This window comes from Schistocerca nitens, chromosome 1 (assembly GCF_023898315.1).
Source record: "Schistocerca nitens isolate TAMUIC-IGC-003100 chromosome 1, iqSchNite1.1, whole genome shotgun sequence".
NCBI lineage: Eukaryota > Metazoa > Arthropoda > Insecta > Orthoptera > Acrididae > Schistocerca > Schistocerca nitens.
This window is the reverse complement of record NC_064614.1, coordinates 792,958,629-792,977,816: the sequence shown is the minus strand read 5'-3', so window position 1 is coordinate 792,977,816 and position 19,188 is coordinate 792,958,629. Positions and strand designations below refer to the sequence as shown.

At 44.1% G+C, this 19,188-nt stretch overlaps 1 protein-coding gene across 2 annotated transcripts in view; it reads right to left on the bottom strand.

Moving 5' to 3' along the window:
* The window catches only part of LOC126262315 (coatomer subunit gamma), a 113,802-nt gene that overhangs the window by 16,916 nt on the left and 77,698 nt on the right, over nucleotides 1–19,188 (bottom strand). For both annotated transcript variants that reach the window (XM_049958878.1, XM_049958871.1), the window contains exon 14: nucleotides 1,624–1,718. In XM_049958878.1, coding sequence (XP_049814835.1) covers nucleotides 1,624–1,718 — 95 coding nt within the window. The remainder of the gene's footprint in view (nucleotides 1–1,623; nucleotides 1,719–19,188) is intronic.

Sequence of the window (19,188 nt, the reverse complement as noted above, 5' to 3'; positions counted from 1 at the left end):
GCAGCCCAGAATAGACCAGGCCATCACAGTAGATTTGCACCCTATATCCTATATAATTTGTTGGATTTATTCCAACCTCCTCCTTTCTTTAAAGTTTTTGCCCTCCACAGCTCCACTAGTATTATGGAAGTTATTTTCTGATGCCTTGGCAAATGTCAACGTTTTCTTTTCTTTGCCACTTCTGCTGAGAACCACAACATTACTTATCAGTAATCGCGCTTTTCAACGTTTTTCTGTAACATAATATCCTAAATTCTTTGATTCCCTTCTGCTCAGATTTCCCCCCAGTCTATGCTTCATTACCATACATGCTGTGCTCCATACACACATTCACACAATTTTATTTCTCAGTCCTATGTTTGATACTTGTATACTTCTTTTGGCCAGGAATACTATCTTCACCAGTAATAGTCTGCTTTTTATGTTGCTTGGTGCCTTGTGTTATTTTGCTTCCTCGTTTCCAAGGTAGCAGAATACCTTCCTTTCTTGTACTTCCTGGTCCCCAATTTTTATGGTAAATCACTCAATAATCTCATTTTTGCCACTCTTCATTATTTTTATCGTTCTTCAGCTTACTCTCTATCCATTTTCTATGCTCGGAAGACTGTAAATTCAATTCAGTGTGACCTGTAATTCTTCCAACTTTCACTGAGGGTAATAGTGACATTAGAAAATCTTACCATTGATGTCCTTTCACCCTGAATTTTAATCCCAATCTTGAACCTTTCTTCAATTACCATCATTGCTCCTCAATATAGACAAGATTACATCCCTATCATACACCCTTTTTAATGCAAGCACTTGATTCTTGGTCTTCCATTCTTATTGTTCTTTGTTGATACTTACACACGAAGTATTACTCTTCTTTTCCTACAGCTTATAACAATTTCTCAGAATTTCAAACATCTTGCACAATTTTACACTGTTGTACACTTTTTTTAGGCCAACAAATCCTGTGAATGTTCTTGACTTTGCTTAAATAATGCTTCCATTAACAAGCGCAATGTCAAAACTGCTTTGTCTCATACTGTTACCGTCCCAAAAACCAAACTGATCGTTACCTAACACAGCCTCAATTTTCTTTTCCATTCTTATGCATATTATTCTTGTGATACAATCATTAATAATATTGTAGTTTTGTTGAGACACTGGCTGAGAGTCATTCTCAAGTGTGCAGGGAGTTTATGCAAAGGATAGCACAAACATATAATATAACATATAAATTCAGTTTAAATGCTCATTGTGTACTGGAACAAAAACTGCACTGCCAATGATGTATGCCATCTGAATTTATAGAGTTTTTTGGCAAATTTTGTACTCAAAACAGCATTTTTTCCAATGTTTCCACTTTCAAAATGCAACCTTTAGCAATGACTAATCAACCTGGTGAATTTCCTACACAGTTGATGAAATGTGATACACCCAGAAAAAATGAAAACATTCCTTCATGCCCCTTAAGCTACCCGTTATTTGCAAGTAACAAAAACATTTTCCTGGTTGAATGAAGAGGGTAGCATGTTATACTTCTTGAATTTCATTTATGCCGACAAAGGGAAGTCAAACTCATCTGTAAAAGGATACATGAATGGTAATAAAACAATATAAAACTTTTCATTTCCTTACCATGTACTCATCATCATAACCTTCTTCAGAATCTGGTTGACCAGTTGTAGGATCACAATCTTTGACTACAAACTTAAGAGTAGCACTGAAAGTACCTATAGAAGAAAAACAAATAGAAAAATGAATATAAAAAATCAGTTCCATAGACCACATAAAAAACAGACTTCAATTGGAAAGTGCTACGAACATTGTAGACCTACTGGAGCAAGAACCAAAAGGTCACTACCTAGTAATATAGTGATGTGATATTGATGGCAAAAAGTTCTGAATCCTTTGAGCATATTTTATTCAACATTTCTTACAAAAAACACTGAGGCTTCTAGTAATTTATCATTCAGTGTTTCTTGGTTGATAAATACCAAAGGGCATTGCATTAAATGACAATCTTAATTCTCAAGTAGAACAGTAAATTGTGACTGGAAAATTTAAATGAACTTCGCCAATTTTATTCATCATAGTGAATACTCAACAAAAATAAGGGGCAAAATTTATAAAATAGCTTTAAGACTAGTCCTAGTGTATGGTAGTGAACTCTGGGTGTAAAAAAAAAAAAACACTCATGAACAGAAACTCCATACAACAGAAATGTGCATGTTACAATAGATGAAAGAAGTAACACTGAAAGATGAATTACACAATGAATTAATGGGTGATGCATTTAAGGTTGTCTCCATTAACGAAAAAACTCATAATCCACGATGAGATTGTATGCTAATGTAACACTAAGACCTGATGTCCATGCCCTGGAAAAGGGCCTTTACAGAATACAAAAATGAGATGGAGGTAAGAGACCTCACCCAGCTGGTTAAGGAATATCCACGGTGATATGAAGAGATTACGCCTTAGTGAAGATGATGCCTACCAGCGGGATAGGTGGTGCCTCATGGTTAGGGAAGTCAAACCCTACAATGGGAAAGGTGAGGACAAGAAAGAATGCATAATCGGGAAACAAAATAAAAATTAAATTAAATTGTAGTTAATACTTTACAAAAAGTGATTGAAAATTTGTGTGTGAACTGAAAATAACAGTGTAATAAATTATCTGTAGGGGGAATCCGTATGAAAATTCAGAGTAGTAATTACAGGTTATAAACACATTTAACAGTTTTCTCATTACATTTACTATCAATTCAATGTAAGCAAAAATGGAAGGCAACTGCAGCTGTTCACTCCTTTCTCTATCAATTATTTCAATAATGCTCCACTAATAATTTAATAATAATATACTCTCTCTTGAGTTTTACAAGACCCCCCCCCCCCCCCCCCCACACACACACCACCACCACCACCACCACCACCACCACCACCACCACCACCACCATCTCCCCTCTCCACCCATAGACAGCACTATTCAATTTCAGAGAAGTGCTGATGTGTAAATAGTGTTCCTATATTTTTAGCCAAATTCAGGACATTTTCAAAATAATGCACAAAAATTAAGGACAGCATGGTAAAATTCAGGACATGTTAGAATTACCATCAATACAGGCTTAATAATATACAATTTTCACATAATCAGCCGTAACACTGGTGAGGCGTTAATAGCAGTACTGCATATACATTTAGGCTGTAAATATAAACAGAAATTTCACACATTTTGGATTGCGTACAATGGTACAAACTCACTGGTACTTGAATAGTACATTTTTTGGTATGTATTTCCTCCAAAAGTTTATTTTTATTCTGTTTACAGTTTTGGAGCCCATACAAAGAAGGCTAACAAATGTGGTTTCTGTCAGTGTCAGAGCTTTTATTGTTTTTAAGTTGAGTGTTTTTTCATCTGTACACATACTTTAATACTGACAACACACTTTTTTTAGATGCATTAAAACATGGAATAGCTAGGAAAATGCAACCAAATTCCTAATATGTTCCGGGACAGGGGCAGGCAAGAATTCAGTTTGAGAGCTGTGGCCTGGCTTACACACACACACACACACACACACACACACACACACACACACACAGAGATTGAATTATTGTAGCACTTTTGCAATCTCTCTGTGGAGATGTCAAAATGCTCCCTGAGGAAAACAATGTAGACATCCTGGACAGTTGTAACATAAGAGATTTTTTCTTTAAAACAGGAATTAGACCGCAGATCAATAAGTTACAACTGTACATGCAAAGGGATGCTTTCAAATGAAATGGCAAATGATCTCGAAAACAGATGTATGGCTGGCACTGTCCTCGAAACGTTTAGAAAACTATCCTCGTGATTCTTTCAAGGCCACAATGAATTCTTCACACTTCATGTTTTCTTTGGTGCTACTGAGCTTAGGACTGTGTTTGTCAGAATTTGTCCCATCTATAATACAATTTTCTTTTTAAGGGCATCCCCATCAAATCAGAAATAAGATGTTTCTCATCTTGCACTGTCTTACTATGGGCAGTGTACAGTGAAGTCCATTTCAAATGTTAGGTCAGCAATTCTTCCCAGATGTTCTTATTTTAGTGCCTGCACTCCTCTTTCATTCATAAATTCAACAATAGCTAGCTCTCTTGAAAACTGTTGCAACTGACAGTGGAATAATGTGCGAGACTTCAGAAATTTTACTATTCATACTACCAATTTATTCACGTGCTCCATGCCTGCAATATTGTTGCAAAGTGCTAGTTGATGTACAGAACAATGAATCTCTTGTCAATTGTATTTTTTTGCTCTTTCGTTGTCAACTAAATCTTTAAATTCTTTCTGTATGGTGCTTTAATGCTGTTTCATAGCAAATTTGTGATACCCAGTCAATTACGGGAAGGTAAGATCTTTCTCATCCTTCTCCTCTGTGATTTCCATTCATTTTTAAAGGACAGTGATGATCAATTGCTAGACTGGCTCTTTCTGTACCAAAAGCTACTCAACCTGTGAACTTCTTGTTCACCATGAACAAATAGCGAAGTAAACAGTATCGACAACACGATTCTGCCGAATGGAGTAGAATCATGATAACTGAAAATGCCACACTGCAATACTAAATGAAACGCCACTCTGTACCCGGTACTTCCGAAGAGGGCTGAGCAAAGCTGAGACAGGTGAAACCTTGGCCTACACATCCAGCTCACATGCGTTTTATCAAGCTGTGGCTAGCCCTATTCTAGGTGCACTCACTCCTTATGAAAATGAGTAAAAATTTGCTGTCGTTTTTCAATGACATTACAGTGTGTGTGTGTGTGTGTGTGTGTGTGTGTGTGTGTGTGTGTGTGTGTTTGAGGTTTACGGGCACTAAACAGCGTGGTCATCAGTGCCCAAATGCATAAAAACAGGAACACATGCAGTGAAGGGACTAAGACGGACAGCAAACAAGGAGAACGGCTAAAAGACACAGACCTAACGCAGTTCCAAATCCTCACATACAAAGGCGAAACAAGAGGAGAAGGAAAACACTAAAAAAGGAAAGGAATCACACGGAAGGGAGGACAGAAACCGAAGGGAAACAAGGAGGTATTCGTGACTGGCGGACCTCTTACCTAAAATCTGGGTGAGCCAGTCACCCAGCAGCACATTAAAACCCTCTCCCTAAAATCTGAGGCAACAAATTGGACAGGACACAAAACTGTAAGACCTTAACCACAGTCATTGCGTCGTCTTGCAAAATAGAGGGCAAATCCGGTGGCAAGGAAACCACCGCCCTCTGGTCAGAGAATAAAAGACAGTCAAGTAAAATGTGACGGACAGTAATATGGACGGCACAAGCACTGCAGATTGGGGGGTCCTCCCGCCGGAGTAAAAAACCATGCGTTAAGGGACTGTGCCCGATGCGGAGGCGAGTGAGGAGAACCTCATCCCGCCTGCATGACTGGTAGACGTACGCCATGGCCGCGTGGTGGCCTTGACCAGACGCAGCTTATTGTCACCGACTGCCAGCCACTCCTCTTCCCATTGACGCATAACACGAAAACGCAAAAGGGAGGTAACAGCACGGAGGGGGACGGCACATTCAACAACGTGAGGGAGGGAACATGCATCTTTGGCAGCCACATCCGCCAGTTCGTTTCCCCTAATACCCACGTGCCCCGGCACCCAGCAGAAAGAAACCTCCTTCCCCTGCTGTTGCAGGTGGAGTAGGGCATCATGGATGTTCTGGACGACCGTATCCGCTGGGTACAAGTGTTGCATGGTCTGAAGGGCACTCAGGGAGTCAGAACAGATGAGGAACTTAAGACTGGGAACACATCTCATCTGCTCCAAAGCCCGCAAGATCGCAAACAATTCGGCATCAAAGATGGTAAACGCTGCAGGAAGTCTTAACTTGACGACTCGATCATGGAAAACAACAGCACAACCAACAGAGTCCCCCTGTTTAGAGCCATCCGTAAATACTGGTACATGGTCGGGATGCTGGTGTAAAATATCGGAAAATAAGGAGGTAAAAACAAATGCAGGAGTGCAGCTCCTACGGTACTCCGACAAGTCCAAAAGGACTGGAGCAACCAGGGAGGCAGGCGGGTAAAACCTTGTCGTTGGGGGGCCACACGCTCCACACCAAGGGACTCAAGCAAATGCTTGGCACAAATCCCAAATGGTCTTGTTGCCCTGGGACGACTGGAAAAGAGACGTTCCATAGGCGGTCAGGCAACGGTAGGGTATGCAGGGGAGGTAGGACAGGCAAGGAATTGACACACCCGTCGCACCATGATGAGTTTCCGCCGGATGGCGAGTGGCGGTTCCCCTGCCTCAGCACACAGGCTGGGGATGGGACTGGTACGGAAGGCACCAGTGGCCAGCCTGATACCCTCATGGTGTACTGCGTCAAGAATCTTCAGATACGAAGGCCTTGCTGACCCACAAACGGTGCAACCATAGTCAAGACGCGATCGGACGAAAGCCCCATAAAATTGCAGCAGACGCGCCCGATCTGCTCCCCAGGACCGATGGCTCAGACACTTCAAAATATTCAGTGCCTTCAGGGCCCGCACCTTGAGGTCTTTAAGGTGAGGCAACCACGACAACTTGGAATCAAAAGTGAGGCCCAGGAACCTCACAGTGTCTCTAAAAGGAAGAATGGTGTCCCTCAGACGCAATTCAGGGGAGGTAAAAAGACGTCGAGAACGATTAAAATGAACACATACACATTTGTCTGCAGAAAAGGTAAAACCCGTCTTCGCAGTCCATGCCTCTAATCGCTTTATCGTAAGCTGCAACTGCCGACTAGCAGTGACAAGACTAGAGGAAGAACAGAAAACAGCAAAGTCGTCCACAAACAAGGAGCATTGGGCAGGACTCCGGATAGTGGACGCGATACTGTTAATGGCGACGGCAAAGAGGGTGACACTTAAAACGCTTCCCAGAGGAACACCATTCTCCTGCACGTACAAATCAGAAAACACAGTACCAACCCGATATCGAAAGAGGCGGTGGGAAAGAAAGGACCGAATGAAGATGGGGAGACAGCCACGAAAGCCCCACTGATGGAGTTGATTGAGGATAAGGCGGCGCCAAGTAGTGTCATACGCCTTATTAATATCAAAGAATACACCTAGACAATGCTGGTTACGTAGGAAGGCCTGCTGGATGGCCGCCTCAAGCAGGGTCAAGTTGTCTATAGTGGAACGACATCTTCGAAAGCCACACTGAGAGGGGCTAAGGAGCTGCCTGGTCTCGAGCAGCCAAACCAGGCGACGGTTGACCATGCGTTCCAACGTCTTCCCGACACAGCTCGTCAAAGCAATACTCCGATAACTACTGGGATGCGTTTGGTCCTTCCCTGGTTTGAGGAGGGGAATCAAAATCGCCTTCCTCCACGAGTCAGGGTACGTGCTGGATAACCATATCATATCAAAACAATTCAGGAGAACTTCCTTGGAAGGCAGTAACAAGTGCTGCAGCATGCTGTACCGGATTTGATCATGACCTGGCGCAGTATCATGAGCCACAGACAGCGCCGAATCCAGTTCCCACATTGTGAAGGGGCAGTTGTAGGGTTCAGAATTTGGAGACCAGAAGTCCAAGTGACCCCTCTCGATGGCAGTGCGGTAGCGGCAGAAATCTGGACCACAGTTAATAGTGGCGGTAGATGCCGCAAAACGCATGGCCAGTGTCTGGGCAATGTCTCTCGGCGCCGTGAGAAGATTTCCCTGATGCAGCAATGCCGTGACAGGTAGCTGGCCGAGTTTCCCGGAAATCCTCCTGATGGCTTCCCATACTTTCGTAGAACTAGTGGAGCGGGAGATGGAGTTCAAGAACGATTGCCATGACCGTCGTTTGCTCTCTTTAATCACTCGCCGCACTTTGGCCCTTGCCACCCAAAAGGCCGCAAGATTGTCAGCTGAGGGACGGCACTTGAAGCGGCACAGAGCTGCACGGTGGGCTCGGATGGCTGAGTGGCACTCAGTGGTCCACCAAGGGACAGGACGCCTCTTGGGATGACCGGATGACCATGGGATTGACAATTCAGCAGCATGGGAGATCACGGCTGTAACATGGTCTACCCATTTGTGAACGCTGGCACATTGTTCCAAAACAGCCAGTTGGCTGAAAAGTGTCCAGTCAGCTCCGCAGAGGTGCCACCGGGGTGGCACTGGTAATGCCATAGCCTCATCCAGGAGTTGAATCAAAAGGGGGAAGTGGTCACTAGAATGGAGGTCAGAAGCACAGAGCAGAATCCGCGAGTGCTGGAGAGCAAAAGGAAAGGTCAATAGCTGATGACGACCCAGAAGCAGTACAGAAATACGTGGGAGCACCAGAGTTGAGGATGCACAGTTCTTCAGACATCATGAGGCTTTCCAGAATGCGACCCCTGGGGCAAGTAGTCGAAGAGCCCCATAAGACATTATGAGCATTGAAGTCCCCCAGAAGAAGAAATGGGCGGGGGAGTTGGCTAATAAGGTCTGTGAGAGCCTCAGAGTCTATCGCATGTGTCTCTTGGAGACATAAGCACAAAGGGCACTCTCGTACAAGGAGTTGTAATTTGGCCACATGCGTCCTGAACCCATTCAGGTTCCACTGTAATATGGGGGCCAGTGATCAAGGTGGCTGAACTTTCACCCTGCCTCTGTGTTTTGGAGAAGAGCCCGTACTGGCCGGAGATTTATTCCTGGGGTGAGAAGATCGCCCCCATCGACATCAATGTCCATCAGCTCCGATGACGACCCACGGGAGATGTCAGACAGTACAATGGCCTTGTCATCGGACCGACCCTGACCAGTCTCCTCAGGTGGCAAAACCTTCACCTTCGGCGTCTTTGTCTTGGGAGGCTTAAAATGCAGAGCCTTGTCAGCAGTTGGAGCTTTACTCGCCTGGGCAGAAGGCGCCATATGGGAAGAGGCAGGAAGTACCCCAATGTCAGCAACCACGGCCTTGTCCGACGTTGCGGGGAGAGCCGCAGGTTTCAAAACAACCGCAGCAGCACAAGTGCACTGGCAAACGCAGGTATTAGTGCTAACACTCGCAACCTCCGTTTGCGTAGCAACAGTGGTCATTTGTACCGGTTTTTTCAGAGCGGAAGCGAAAGATGTCGTGAACACAGGAGGTTGCATGGCCTTAAAGAGCTTCTTGGCTTCACCATAGGGGATGCACTTAGATGTTTTGATCTCCTGTATCTTCCGTTCTTCGAGATAGATGGGGCAGACCCGGCTCCAGACAGGGTGACTCCCAGAGCAATTCACGCACTTCACAGGCGATGAACAATCGGCTCCTTCATGGGCAGGCTGACCACATTTACCGCAAGTGGCTATCCCATTGCACCCCAACGTAGTATGCCCAAAGCGCTGACATTTAAAACAGCGCATTGGGTTGGGGAAATATGGTCGTACTGGAAAACGTAAGAACCCCGCTTTAACATGCTCTGGGAGTCTCGGGCAACTGAATGTGAGAATAAACGAGTCGGATTTGACGAGATCCCCATCGACTTGTTTCATAATATGCTGCACGTCAACAATACCTTCGTCAGCCCACTCAGATTTTAACTCGTCTGTGGAGATATCCACCAAGTCCCTACATGTCACAACACCCTTACTATAATTCAAAGTGGAGTGGAGCTCGGTATCGATAACGTACTCTCCGAGACAGGTTGCTTTCTGAAGAGAAGCGACTTGATGGGAACTAGAAGTCTCAACTAACAGAGTCCCATTGCGCAGTCGCTTCACAGATTTCAGTGTTCCTGCAATACCCTCAAGACCCTTGTGGATGTAAAAGGGAGAAACCCTCTCAAAGCTACCCTCCTTCCATTTAATAATCAAAAACACATTCTGATTATCAGCAAGTGCTCTGTTATGACAGTCTGATAAATCTCTAGCAACACCAGGAGCTGGAGGACTCGCAGCACGAAGTCGCTTTTTCGATGGAGTGTGTTTTCCTACCAGTGGCCCACCCAATCCACTGGTAGGGGGAAATGTAGAGGTCGAAGGGTCCATTGCGGTCCCACAAGCAGCTAGGGAATGAAAGGTCCGCTCAGACAGAGCCCCGCGTGCCTGAGTAAGCCGTATACAACTGGGGTGCGGCAGGTGCCCCAGAGGTTGCCCGCTTGCGACTGTTCCACCCCAACAGCCATGCATCTCATAGGCGCGGAGCACACCGTAAGATTGAGGTTTTTTTTATAGAGGTTGGCCTTCCTCGCAATCCAGGCGGTCAAGCCAAGATTACCATTCCCCGCAGCACACAACATTCCACCGCCGCGCCATACGGTGGTCGCTGAAGCATGTCCGGGGGTTATGGTGACAGGAGACTGGCGGCGCTGACCAGTCCCCAGCTCAGGAACCCGGGGTCGCCAAGCCCGTACTCAGCAAATGAATGCTGAGCCCCTGGGGGGTTCAATGACATTACAATTTGCTGGACTGATTGAGGAGGGTTATGGGACTAAACAGCGAGCTGGTCAGCCCCACAATCCAAAAATTAAATGCGTAAGACAGAGGCATCTGCAAGAAGTGGGTGGATCCAGTCACAGGGGTCAAACTACAACGTGAGGAAGCTAAAACCACACACAGTGGAAGGTGTAAAATTGTAACTCAAATAAAAAAACTGGAAAAACAGAGGGATAAAAGAGCGGTCTTCATATGGGGAGTGGTCATGGGTCCCAGACCCAGAAAAGAGTAGAAGCCCCAACCACAACTGCCCTGCCCCTGCTCCAGGAAGAAAGCAAAACCTTGTAAATGAAAATAAAGACCACTTTCAGAAGGAAACTGAGGACCAGTCCAGTCTTCTGTGAATTGTCCGCTAATACTAAAGGACAAGGAATTTGAGAAGCCATAATTAGTATGCAGGGTCAAAAGAAGGGGACATTCCACTGAAATATGGGATACCATCAGTCTGGCTCTATAATCACATTGTGGGGGTGGCTCGTTACTCAAGAGTAAACAATGGGTGAGCCTGGTATGACCGATGCTTACACAACATAAGACAGTGGACTACTACTGAGAGGAGCGGAAGGAAGAGCGTGAAACTGTAGTAGTCTCCCTGATTGTGTGAAGTTTATTACTGAGAGCAGAAGCACACCAGATGTCATTTACCTTTTGGGCAAAAAGTGATCTGATGTGAATCTGCATACCTGCAACTGAAATCATGAAAAGGGAATTGGGGAGGGAGGGGGGGGGGGGGTGTAAGTATCTGGCTCTCTAGCCAAACAGTCAGCCAGTTCATTCCCTGGGATGCCCTCATGACTTGGGACCCAGAGAAAGGCAACTGAGCAGGCGGTATGGCTAAGGGCAGAGAGAAGGTCATGGATAGCAGAGACCAAAGGGTGATGACAGTAGCATCAGTCTACAGCGTGCAGACTGCTCACTGAGTCAGTACATATTAAAACACTGTGAAGGGAGGCCAAGTAACAAAATGGAGGGGCCTGCATTAATGGCTAGCAGGTCTGTTATGAACACACTAGATGATCCCGGCAGTAAATGGTGTTCCATGCCAGCAGGACACACAAAAGTGTATATTGACTAATCTGTCATTTTAGATCCATCAGTGTAAAAGATGGCAGCACCTTGGAACTCTTCAAGGATGGAACGTACAAGATGCCGATATATCATAGGGGCGACAGAGACCTTAGGACCCTGGAATAGGTCAGTCCTAATCTGCGGTCGAGGCACAATCCAAGGGAGGGGGAGGGGGGGCGGGGTGGGGGGAGGGGGGGGTTGCTGAGCTGCAGAAGGAAATAGGAAATACATGATACATGAGGCCCTCTCCAGTAACCAGAGATGGAGATCCCAATAGATGGAAGTGACACACATTCCAACCAGCAATCCCACCCAAGGGCAGATAGCAGGTGAAAGACACCTCTTGTTTGTAAAGAGGACGGGGTACAAGGGATGGTCAGGGTATTGTCGATTGGCGATTGCGTTAAAAACCAGGAGTAGGCTCCATCGTATTTGTAGAGGGGGAATTCCTGCTTCTGTGAGGACATCGAAAGGCATCGATAGCTAGACACATCCCATAATGATGAACAGGATCAAGTATTTTCAGAGTGGACGGGGCCGCTGAACCATAAACCTGACAGCTGTAATCTAGTCTGGACAAAACCAGAGCATGGTAAAGGTGGAGAAGAATAGCACGGTCTGCACCCCAAGATGTGCGCGCCAGGAGGTGGAGAGCATTAAGCTTCTGCATACATGTAGTCTTCAGGTGACAAATATGGGGCACCCATATCAGCTTTTTATCAAAAAGAAGGTCCAAGAAACAGAGCTCCACTGCAAAATCTAGGTGCTGGTTACCTAAATAAAGTTCTGGATTGGGGTTTACTGTAGGTCTACGGCAAAACCACACAACCCACATTTTGATTCAGAGAACTAGAAGCCATGGGAAAAGGCCCATCAGATGACATATTGGAGCTGGCATTCCGCAGGTGCTACTGAGTGGGATGTGCACCAGATGCAAAAATCATTGACATGCAATGCCGGGGTAACCAGAGGCCTAACAGAAGGTACAAGTCCATTGATAGTGATGAAGAAGAGTGTGACACTTAACAAAACCCTGTGGGATACCATTCTCCTCAGTCCGAGGGTGCCGAGTGAGGTGCCAACTCAAACCTGGAAGAGCCTGTGGGATAAAAACTTGCAGATAAAAATTGGAATGGGGCCTGTGGAAGCCACAGTCATGGAGGGTAAATAAAATGTGATGGCGACAAGCCATGTTGTGTGCCTTTTGTAGGCGAGGTGTAGGTGGTTAGTAAAAGCCTGTTGGATTGCTGTTTCCAATCTGAGTTAATGGTCAGTTGTAGATCATCCTTCCCGGAAGCTTCACTGATATGGGGACAAAATCCCTGAGATTCGAGCACCCAACATAATCAGAAGCTAAACATCCTCTTGAGCAGTTTACAACGTACACTGGTCAGGCTAATCAGCCATAGCTTCCGAGTGTGTCAGTTCCTCCCGGGTTTAAGAATGGAGATACAGGATGTATACGTGGCCAAGGAAAAGAAAGTTCCCGCATTTTTCCTGGATGTCCCGGTTAAAAATGCACTTTTTCCGCGTAAAGTAAGAGAATGCTTTCTCTCGGAACCATAAAACTTATCAACCCGTTGAATGGTTAAGGTTTTATCCACTGGCGTAGAACTTCCCAGCGCTTCAGAAAATGAACGTCCCCTCCCAGAAAAAAGGAGGACATATTTTGGAAAGATCTTTGATGGGCTGCAGCATGTAGCACATATGATCTCGCCAGCCGACTATAGCAGATACTCAGAGCATAGGAATGTGACGTAGTCAGTCAATAGCAACCAACATCGCTGTTCAGTAGTGCAAACATATGAAACGTTAATGGTTTAAATTAAAGCACATAGTGCAGCTACTAGAAAAGCTATGCTTTGACATGTAATACTGGTCTATTTTGCAAGTGTTACACTTTAATATACATCACACAAATGTGTTAGTAACATTTTAAATAATATGTAAACGTGTGGGCTCGAAATTCTGCTAAGTGGTTGGCCCTCACGGTGTTAAGCTTTAAATGAGAATCAAACGATCTGTCATTAAAAAAATTCAAAGCACATTTGCACATGTAACATAATTCATCCTGCGCAAAATGAAATTTACTTATTCCCGCGACCTGTTGGAATTCGTTTCAGCAGCTGTCAGTGAGCACCAGAAAACGACTTTACTGTGAATGCACAGCTATGATGACATAGAAAGATTACATGTTTGTACCTATACAACATTAAGAGATCTAACGTTATGTCGTAAACGAAATAGAACTTCAGAGGGTACTCAAAGAGCATTGGAATTTCGTAACCCAGACTTAAATGCATAATTCGGCTGAAAGTGCACATTCGTATGTCCATATTCACAAAGAAGTAGGCCCCAACATGATACGAGGGTTGGAACTTAATAGTGGCAACTATTTATTCACAACCGATACAAAAGAGTTACATGTTTACACCTGTTACTGTCCTTCAAAGTAGTCACCAGCATTGTGTAGAACCCATTGCCAGTGATGTGGCAGGCGTAGTATACCATTAGCGGAGCCTGTTCTATCTAAAGTTATGGTGATTCTCGTGTACGACTGTGATGGTGTTATCCTAACGCATTACATTCCTCCATGGCAGACCATCAATGCACAGTATTACTGTTCATTTTTGGATCACCACCTGCAACCAGCTTTGCGAAAGAAGCGGCGACACTTTCTGCGCAACCCACCCATGATTTTGCATGACAATGCGCGGGCATATACAGTACGAGCTCTGGCTGCTCTGTTCGATCGATGGGACTGGGAAGTACTGTACCATCCACCATACTCCCCAGACTTAAGTCCTTGTGACTTTGATTTGATTCCAAAGATAAAGGAATCATTTCGTGGCATTCGCTTCAGAACTGTTCCAGGGATTCGGCAGGCAGCAGACCGCTCCATTCGCACCATCGACAGAACAAACTCTGCTAATGGTATACCACGCCTTCCACATCTCTGGCAATGGGTTCTACAGAATGCTGGTGACTACTCTGAATGACAGTAACAGGTGCAAACATGTAACTCTTTTGTATTGGTTTTGAATAAATAGTTGTCACTATTTAAGTTCCAACCCTCATATTAAGCTTTCCAGTGTGGTTTTTGGGCTGCAAATCTTCTTGGAGTACCAGTACTGTATTATCTCATCTTTGGTTCTTTATTATGGCATAATGCCATATGCACCAGGGGATAAAAACGGGCACTTCTAATTCAGCAAACAGTTGACACTAGCTAATAGCGTGGAATAGAGCACTTCGTTTCAAATCAATGAAATGCCTCTGTGAAAAAGATTAATAAAAGCCAAATTTCTTAGCAAATCGACAAAAGTAACTTCAGTGTTCAGCAAGGCAATTAACGCTCGACTGCCAAAAACCTGGAAATAAAATAAACTCAAGAGACTAAAACTAATAACATATCTTAGCCTTCCGTAAATACATGAATGTATTTTATTTCACTTACCTGCTCTCAGACACAGAAATGTGTTTCGTTTTCATTTGATGGGAGAGTTGTAAACAAAGAAGAAAAGCAAAATCACTAAACCTAAGCACTGATCACGCGGAGACTATCACCCTCTCTGCTGCAACTTAGACTGCTCTACGCATGCGCCAATCTGGCAGCCTCAGCTCGCCAGAAGAATTTTTGTGGCTAGTGTCTGGCTGCTTGTTGCTACTGCTGCTACAGCTAACAGCCGTACTTCAAGTAGCCATAAGCAGGAGGGAGCAGGTACTGCTCATATGTGACCCAACTGCGAATGTGCATGAGCCCGCTGGCAACTTCTCAAAGGAACCTAATGTAAACTGTCGTGATGTCACTGTTTGTTGTTATGAAGTACTGCATAGTCTTCGTCCTAAAGCCTTTGACACATTTTGGTGTTGGCAGGCACTTGTGTGTGCACTGTGTTTTGTTGTTGGAAATGGCGCACTTCCTTTGCAACTTGGTTTATTTTGGTTTTCTTTCTCTCGTTCATGTTTTATTGCTGCATTATTATTCTGCAGTAGCGGGCTAGAGTAAAATTCTTTGTTAAAGTATATCAGTTCTTACCCATCAAAACTGTTGTTGTTGTGGTCTTCAGTCCTGAGACTGGTTTGATGCAGCTCTCCATGCTACTCTATCCTGTGCAAGCTTCTTCATCTCCCAGTACCTACTGCAACCTACATCCTCCTGAATCTGCTTAGTGTATTGATCTCTTGGTCTCCCTCTACGATTTTTACCCTCCACGTTACCCTCCAATGCTAAATTTGTGATCCCTTGATGCCTCAAAACATGTCCTACCAACCGATCCCTTCTTCTAGTCAAGTTGTGCCACAAACTTCTCTTCTCCCCAATCCTATTCAATACCTCCTCATTAGTTACGTGATCTACCCACCTTATCTTCAGCATTCTTCTGTAGCACCACATTTCGAAAGCTTCTATTCTCTTCTTGTCCAAACTGGTTATCGTCCATGTTTCACTTCCATACATGGCTACACTCCATACATATACTTTCAGAAACGACTTCCTGACACTTAAATCTATACTCGATGTTAACAAATTTCTCTTCTTCAGAAACGATTTCCTTGCCATTGCCAGTCTACATTTTATATCCTCTCTACTTCGACCATCATCAGTTATTTTACTCCCTAAATAGCAAAACTCCTTTACTACTTTAAGTGTCTCATTTCCTAATCTAATCCCCTCAGCATCACCCGATTTAATTTGACTACATTCCATTATCCTCGTTTTGCTTTTGTTGATGTTCATCTTATATCCTCCTTTCAAGATACTGTCCATTCCGTTCAACTGCTCTTCCAAGTCCTTTGCTGTCTCTGACAGAATTACAATGTCATCGGCGAACCTCAAAGTTTTTACTTCTTCTCCATGAATTTTAATACCTACTCCGAATTTTTCTTTTGTTTCCTTTACTGCTTGCTCAATATACAGACTGAATAACATCGGGGAGAGGCTACAACCCTGTCTCACTCCTTTCCCCACCACTGCTTCCCTTTCATGCCCCTAGACTCTTATAACTGCCATCTGGTTTCTGTACAAATTGTAAATAGCCTTTCGCTCCCTGTATTTTACCCCTGCCACCTTCAGAATTTGGAAGAGAGTATTCCAGTTAACGTTGTCAAAAGCTTTCTCCAAGTCTACAAACGCTAGAAACGTAGGTTTGCCTTTTCTTAATCTTTCTTCTAAGATAAGTCGTAAGGTTAGTATTGCCTCACGTGTTCCGACATTTCTACGGAATCCAAACTGATCTTCCCCGAGGTCCGCTTCTACCAGTTTTTCCATTCGTCTGTAAAGAATTCGTGTTAGTATTTTGCAGCTGTGACTTATTAAACTGATAGTTCGGTAATTTTCACATCTGTCAACACCTGCTTTCTTTGGTATTGGAATTATTATATTCTTCTTGAAGTCTGTGGGTATTTCGCCTGTCTCATACATCTTGCTCACCAGATGGTAGAGTTTTGTCATGACTGGCTCTCCCAAGGCCATCAGTAGTTCTAATGGAATGTTGTCTACTCCCGGGGCCTTGTTTCGACTCAGGTCTTTCAGTGCTCTGTCAAACTCTTCACGCAGTATCTTATCTCCCATTTCGTCTTCTTCTACATCCTCTTCCATTTCCATAATATTGTCCTCAAGTACATTGCCCTTGTATAAACCCTCTATATACTCCTTCCACCTTTCTGCCTTCCCTTCTTTGCTTAGAACTGGGTTGCCATCTGAGCTCTTGATATTCATACAAGTGGTTCTCTTCTCTCCAAAGGTCTCTTTAATTTTCCTGTAGGCAGTATCTATCTTACCCCTAGTGAGACAAGCCTCTACATCCTTACATTTGTCCTCTAGCCATCCCTGCTTAGCCATTTTGCACTTCCTGTCGATCTCATTTTTGAGACGTTTGTATTCCCTTTCGCCTGCTTCATTTACTGCATTTTTATATTTTCTCCTTTCATCAATTAAATTCAATATTTCTTCTGTTACCCAAAGATTTCTATTAGCCCTCATCTTTTTACCTACTTGATCCCCTGCTGCCTTCACTACTTCATCCCTCAGAGCTACCCATTCTTCTTCTACTGTATTTCTTTCCCCCATTCCTGTCAATTGTTCCCTTATGCTCTCCCTGCAACTCTCTACAACCTCTGGTTCTTTCAGTTTATCCAGGTCCCATCTCCTTAAATTCCCACCTTTTTGCAGTTTCTTCAGTTTCAATCTGCAGTTCATAACCAATAGATTGTGGTCAGAATCCACATCTGCCCCTGGAAATGTCTTACAATTTAAAACCTGGTTCCTAAATCTCTGTCTTACCATTATATAATCTATCTGATACCTATTAGTATCTCCAGGATTTTTCCAGGTATACAACCTTCTTTTATGATTCTTGAACCAAGTGTTAGCTATGATTAAGTTATGCTCTGTGCAAAATTCTACAAGGCGGCTTCCTCTTTCATTTCTTCCCCCCAATCCATATTCACCTACTATGTTTCCTTCTCTCCCTTTTCCTACTGACGAATTCCAGTCACCCATGACTATTAAATTTTCGTCTCCCTTCACTACCTGAATAATTTCTTTTATCTCGTCATACATTTCATCAATTTCTTCATCATCTGCAGAGCTAGTTGGCATATAAACTTGTACTACTGTAGTAGGCATGGGCTTTGTGTCTATCTTGGCCACAATAATGCGTTCACTATGCTGTTTGTAGTAGCTAACCCGCACTCCTATTTTTTTATTCATTATTAAACCTACTCCTGCATTACCCCTATTTGATTTTGTATTTATAACCCTGTAATCATCTGACCAAAAGTCTTGTTCCTCCTGCCACCGAACTTCACTAATTCCCACTATATCTAACTTTAACCTATCCATTTCCCTTTTTAAATTTTCTAACCTACCTGCCCGATTAAGGGATCTGACATTCCACGCTCCGATCCGTAGAATGCCAGTTTTCTTTCTCCTGATAACGACATCCTCTTGAGTAGTCCCCGCCCGGAGATCCGAATGGGGGACTATTTTACCTCCGGAATATTTTACCCAAGAGGACGCCATCATCATTTAATCATACAGTAGAGCTGCATGTCCTCGGGAAAAATTACGGCTGTAGTTTCCCCTTGCTTTCAGCCGTTCGCAGTACCAGCACAGCAAGGCCGTTTTGGTTAATGTTACAAGGCCAGATCAGTCAATCATCCAGACTGTTGCCCCTGCAACTACTGAAAAGGCTGCTGCCCCTCTTCAGGAACCACATGTTTGTCTGGCCTCTCAACAGATACCCTTCCGTTGTGGTTGCACCTACGGTACGGCCATCTGTATCGCTGAGGCACGCAAGCCTCCCCACCAACGGCAAGGTCCATGGTTCATGGTTCATCAAAACTACGAAAGTTTAACTGAAAACTAAAACAATGAAAAACACCTGAAATTCTAAAAAATTCTTGGATTTATCCCGGTTTTCTCCAAGATGAAAAAATTTTCAGGTTTTTCCCGAATTTCTCGGGGTGTATACATCCTGAGATAACTATACTGATTCGGCATTGCAAGGGAAAGGCACCTGTAAGCCAAATGCGGTTGAAGACCTTGAGTAGATGTTGCCTCTGGGTAATGTCCAAGTGTTGGATCACCTGGTTGTGGATGGAATCCTGACCTAGGGCCATGTCATGTGAAGAGGTAAGAGCCTGCACGAACTCCCATTCAGTGAAGGGTTCATTATAGGCTGCAACTTTGTGGGGGTT